At 51.9% G+C, this 5,660-nt stretch overlaps 1 protein-coding gene across 3 annotated transcripts in view; it reads right to left on the bottom strand.

Moving 5' to 3' along the window:
• The window catches only part of CLIP4 (CAP-Gly domain containing linker protein family member 4), a 53,000-nt gene that overhangs the window by 19,904 nt on the left and 27,436 nt on the right, over positions 1–5,660 (bottom strand). For 2 of the 3 annotated variants that reach the window (XM_004711100.2, XM_045287043.1), the window contains exons 10-11: positions 4,254–4,397; positions 138–272 (exon numbers count right to left, since the gene is read on the bottom strand). In XM_004711100.2, the coding sequence (XP_004711157.1) occupies positions 138–272; positions 4,254–4,397 (279 nt within the window). The remainder of the gene's footprint in view (positions 1–137; positions 273–4,253; positions 4,398–5,660) is intronic. The other variant, XM_045287044.1, reaches the window with a different exon arrangement.

Below are 5,660 nucleotides of genomic sequence, written 5' to 3'. Positions count from 1 at the left end.
TTTCTGCCAGGAGTCTGGGTCATACTTGACCTGTTCGTTAAGACGGCGCTAACATTACATCTTCATGCACACAGAAAATCGTACAGCTTTTGCAGGCTACGGATTGAAGGCGAACAAGGGATGCAAAGGTAAGTTACCTGGAGCAAAGTTTGTTGTCCCGTAGAACCTAATGGTGCCAAATCTCTGGCCTACGACCAGCACCCTCTCCCCCAGGTGGAGCGCTCCTTCAGAGCGGGCATTATTTGCGACAGAGGTTGTTGAGGAATTCAAACCTGTTGGGTGGGTGGGTGGTCGAGAAAAGGAGAGGAAAGGAGAAAAGAAAAGGGGGGGAAAAGTAAATAAATTCAAAAGGTTGCACCTGAGCCAAAACACTGCTACGTATTCCCACCAGTTTAATTGGTGGGAGATTTCCATACGGATCGCTTCACTGTTTGGGTCAGCTATGGTTGTGGTTTACCTGTCTGAGGCCAGGTGACTCAAAGGGGACACAAAGGGGTTCCAGTGAAGATGGTGGCCAGAGGCAAGCAGGGGGAAAGGCAATACAAACCGATTTCTGGCAAAAGAACGCTGGAGGGGTTACCTGGACCCCTCTCCACTTATCTCTACGAACTTTCTCTACTAAGGACCAGACAACAAAGGTTTCGGGCTTTGTGGGCCATGGTGATTCTGTTACCCCTGGTCCCCCTCCTGTCTGCTGTCATGCAGAAGTGACCACAGGCCATCTGCAGACCAATGGGCCCAGCCAGATGTGTGCTCACACAAACTCGGAGAGTGGGCCCAAGTTGGCCAAGGGGCCTCAATTTGTCCAGCCCCGTCAGCAATAGAGTAGCCCCCCACCCCAGGAGTTGGGGTGCACAACAATGCTGATTTAAAGGAACAATTGCTATAAAGTTCCAGTGACCCCCAAATGGATGTCTTCATTAGAAACATAACTACTCTCCTTGCATCCAGCGTCAAACAGGAGCAGGAAATTTGCCATTTAAAAAAAAAGAAAAGCAAAGTCAAGGCTGTGGAGTTGAGCCTCCCGGAGACCACTGAGGAACAGAGGCAAACAGCCCCAGGAAACTGCCCAGGCTGCAGGCCTTCACAGAAGCTGACCGCCACCGCTTCCTCACGCCGTCCAAACCGCCAGCTTCTGGTTCACGACTGAACACTTAACCACAATGCCACGAGGGCCTCCTCACCCTTGAGATGCCGACCACTGGATGGCAGGCATCGGACAGAAATGCTGGCTCTAGAACGAACGCTAATGCAGCCGCGGAGAGAGAAACTCGGAGCCCTGGCACCCTGTGCCATGAAGACGTGGGTGGGCACGGAAATGAGGGTCAAAAACGCCGAAGCCCAACCCGCTGCCATGAAGTCAACTCTGGCCACAGTGAGCCTCGAGGGCAGGGTAGAACTGCCCCTTGGGCTCTCTGAGGCTGCCAGTCTTTCCCCAAGGAGCCTGGCCCGTCTTTCTCAGATGTTTCAGAGCCGCCTTCCCTTGAGGGGGCGGCCCAGCAGGGACCCACCATGCCACCAGCCTGGCAGACCCCGTCTGGGAGCACGCCAACAAGTGAAGGAGCGCAAGCCCACCCAGAAAGGTGGTCTGGGTCAAGTGTGCTCCATTCAAGAGCCCTGGGCTCTTGTATTACCTGAGGTTCCCTAGACCTTCACAGTGGACCCCGTGCTCGTCAGAAAGATCTTAACGACAATGAAAGATACAGGCTGGGGAACCACTAAGGCCCGGGATGCACAGCCAGTAGGCGTCTTACCCACGGAGGCCCCAGAACACACTCTCTCCCAGCTCTCCCTGCCTCTCGGCTGAGCTCTCTCCCTAATCCCTTGTCCTAACTTCTGGAATACCTACTCGCGCTAGGGAAAAGTGTCCTAAGGAAATATTACGGGGGTCCTCACATGGCTTTCTCCCCCATTACGTCCTATGCTGGCTCGCGCGCGCGCGCGCGTTCTCCCATCCCGCCCACCCAACCCCACCTCACTCCTTTTCTTTTTTCCCCACAAAGAAAAGCTGGCAGATAACAACACCATCTCAGGAGCTCAATAAGAGCTTGTTAGGTGATCCACTGCTTGAAGCACCTCTGTAATACTGTTCCTAATTAAAAAAACAAACAAACTCAGAAGCTCAGTGCCACTCTCGAAATAGCTCCCCCTGCTCCCTGCACCCGGCCCCCAGTAACCACTCGTCAACGTCCGTCTGTGGGCAGCCGCCTGTTTTCAATTCATCACAACAGTGGGAGCACACACTATCGCCCTTATTCCGTGGCTGCCTTGTTCCAGCCAGCATGTCGTCCCCCGCTTCTCAACGGTCTTTCTCTCCAGCTGGTTAACTCTCTTCAGCTTCAGGACTTATAACCCTAGGGAGCCCTCAAACTTATAACCTTATAAAAAGTTATGTGTATAATTATTATCGTGTAATAAACGCTAGAAGGCTTATAGGAGGTAAAAGGAAGGCTTATAAAAAGTAAACTATATGCTACATGTAAAATTTTCAAAAACTCAAACACAGGTCCCAAAGCCCCAAACCCAAAGAAAGTAGCCTTAAATTGCAAATAGCATGGGACAGACGGGGCTGCTACGTCATCGTATCTGTTCACTGCTGTCCCTCACAGCGGGAGAGGAGGGAAGCTATTCGGAGAACCAACAATACAAGTAAATACTTTCAGGAAAAATGTTGCCCCCTACTTCTAGGGCCCCACATTTTACATTATCATGCCAGCGTTTCTGTTGAGAATGTGTTTTTTCCCGTCAAAGTATTGTAAAGTGAAAAGAATAATCAATCCTGTTATGAACACTTTATAGAATTAAATATTGGTTCAAAGCAAACATTGGAAATATTAGAAGAAAGAACATCTGTTAACTACCATGAGCTTCTCTGAGAACAATTTATGCTGAAATGACTCTACCCCCTCTTGGCACAGGCTCATGATACAGGTGGATACGTGAGGTGCAGTCGCTCTCTCAAGCAGAAGTCTGAGGGTGGCTCACAGATCTGCACACACAAGGCAAGCAGTGTGGACCACCTGCACAAGTCCCAGCCATACACCATCAGGTCATCTCTGTCTACCTGGAAGGGCCTTTGGGCCTCCTCTTTGTAACACTTTAAATAATGGCTTAGATAAAAGCAGAGAAACCATGCTTCGTATATATACACACACGTGTCCCACAGCTAATATATAAGAAATGAGACAAAACCCAGATAGGCTGGAGCCCCTGTGAAAATAAAAGTCTGACACCCAGCCGCCAAATGAAGAGCCCTCGTCCCCAGGCTCAATTTGAACGGACAACACAGTCGGGGTTGGGAAAGGAGGAGGGACGGAGACCGGAATCTCAGGGAGGAAGTGTGGATCCACGACATTACATCGTGGGGGTGACAGCCAATGACACGAAACACGGCGTGTGCATGAACGGTTGGGTGGAAATCGGGTCTGTTCTGAACGCCTGCACCCGATTTGCAATAAACGTTAAAAGCAAAACAAAACATTGTTGTCACCAACACCGCACACGCAGCCTTGATGTCTATTTGTCAGAGAAACAGTAGTTTAACTCGGGAACAGCTGGCCGGTGAGGGGTCCGGGGCCCATGCATGCCCTGCGAGGAACAGCTGCCCACATAGGGGGCAGCCACGGTGGTAGCGGCAGCTCAGCGAGCAGAGACTACGGCATCAAGCAGCACCGCGGGCAAAGGCCCCTGTGCCACTTAAGTGTGACTACGGGGTGGGTGGTGATCTCCTCATAAGCCTCTGAGTCCTCGTGCATAAAATGAGGGTCATCACGCTGCCTCCCCGGTCAGCCTATTCTAGGAATGAACTGGACAGATGTCTGTGAAGCACCCCGCCCAGTATCTGGAACGGTAAGTGCGCAATAAATGTGAGTTAGGAGCATCAGGGTTAGATCGGGTGTGTGTGTGCGGGGGTGGGGGAAGCTCTGTGAAGCGAGCTGGGAAAATGCAAGCACCTGAGGGTCGAACACAGAGTGAGTTCGACAGTGACCCTCACAGGCTTCCGGGCGGGAGGGCTTGCATGCGTGGGAAGGACCAGCAGCGAGAGGAGACCAGGAAAACGGCCAGCGAGCGGAGGGAAGGGACATCAGAGGGAGGTTTACGAAGGGTTGGGGTGGGGGGGCAGGGGAGCGTGAACGTCCTTAATTGGACGGACGCAAAGGGTTCCTTCTACACAGTTAAAAAGAGCAAATCTACTTACAGAGAAACCAAGATAAAAAACACCAAGAAAGCCTGGTTGAAAAGACCATAGATACCAGCACTGGCTCGAGACGACACGGGCGAGCTTTTGCTCAGGGGCTTCTTGCTACCGCTGCTGGCGTTCAGCCTCTGGAGGGCGCTCTGCTTGTGCTCCAAGGAAGACATGGAGGAGGAGCTGCTGACGGACCCCAGCAGGGCGGCTGAAACAGGCAAGCAGAGCAGACAGGTCTCAGTGGGGACCGGTGAGAAGCGCTTACGGGCTATGCTCGCGAGCTCGCGATTGTGGGTAAAAGGTTCAATGCCACATGCAAGACCGACGTTCCTACGGATATGCCATGGTTGATGTGGCAAAGGCTTTGTGACCTAAGCAGGAAGAGTTGACAGGCGTTTATGCTATCAAGTCACAATCACGTCAATGAAAGTGTCGCCGCACTAGTAAAAGTTGACTGCCTGCTCGAAGGACCACTGTCACCCACCTCTCCCGTGAGATGGGTAGAGGAGCCCTCATGTATGTCTACAAGCATAAACCAACAAAAAGCCCTTCGGTGTCACTGCGCCCATACTGGCTCGCAGCACCCCTGTAGGACGGAGCGGACTGTAATGCTATCCAGGAACAGAGAGCCTCGTCTTTCGCCCACAGAGCAGCTGGTGGATTCAAACTGCTGGTCTCAAGGCTTGCAGCCCAAAGCGTAGACCCACTATAGACAGACACCCACACAGATATTAGTATGCTATAAGTAAATCAAAGTGTACTACTAAAATATTCGGAGTGAATCTTGAAGTAAGAAACCTGTGAGTTGTCCGCTGGGGCTCTACGGCCCTAAGGATCAGACACCCCAAGGGAACTTAGGAAGCCTTTCTGCCCAATCCTCTTCACTGGGTTGTTGCTGTGTGGTGCCATCCGGTCAGCTCTGGCTCGCCGTGACCCTACGTGCAGGAGAAGCAAACACTGCCCAGTCCTGTGCTGTCGTCACCATTGTCGTGTGTGAGCCCACTGTTACAGCCACTGTGGCCATCCGTCTTGGAGAAGGCCTTCCTCTTTGTCCACCGACGCCGAGCGTTGTGTTGTGTTCCAGAGACTGACCTCTCCCGGCAGCACGTCCACAGCATGTGAGACCAAGTCTCACAATTCCAGCTCCTGAAGAGCATTCGTTAGGCTGCACTTTGGAGGATCAATGTTTAGTTTGTGACTAAGGCTCATGCTGACGGCCCTTCCTCCGAGACAGATGGGTTTGTCCCTCCGGACAGTCCCGGTACTTTCACCGTTCTTTTCACTACACCACGATTAAGATGCACCAGTTCTCCCCAGGCCATCCTCATTCACTGTTCAGCATGCATATGCATATTGAAGCAATTAAAATACCACGGCTTTTTATTAGGAAGGCACGATTCAACCAGGGTACTGTATAGCATAGACGAAACACACATCATTCTTCTAGTTCCTGAATGCTCCCTCCCCCCAC

The sequence above is a fragment of the Echinops telfairi genome, unplaced genomic scaffold, assembly GCF_000313985.2.
Source record: "Echinops telfairi isolate 266 unplaced genomic scaffold, ASM31398v2 ScPeMD7_10;HRSCAF=50, whole genome shotgun sequence".
In the NCBI taxonomy this organism is placed as follows: domain Eukaryota; kingdom Metazoa; phylum Chordata; class Mammalia; order Afrosoricida; family Tenrecidae; genus Echinops; species Echinops telfairi.
This window is presented reverse-complemented; position numbering and strand designations above follow the sequence as displayed.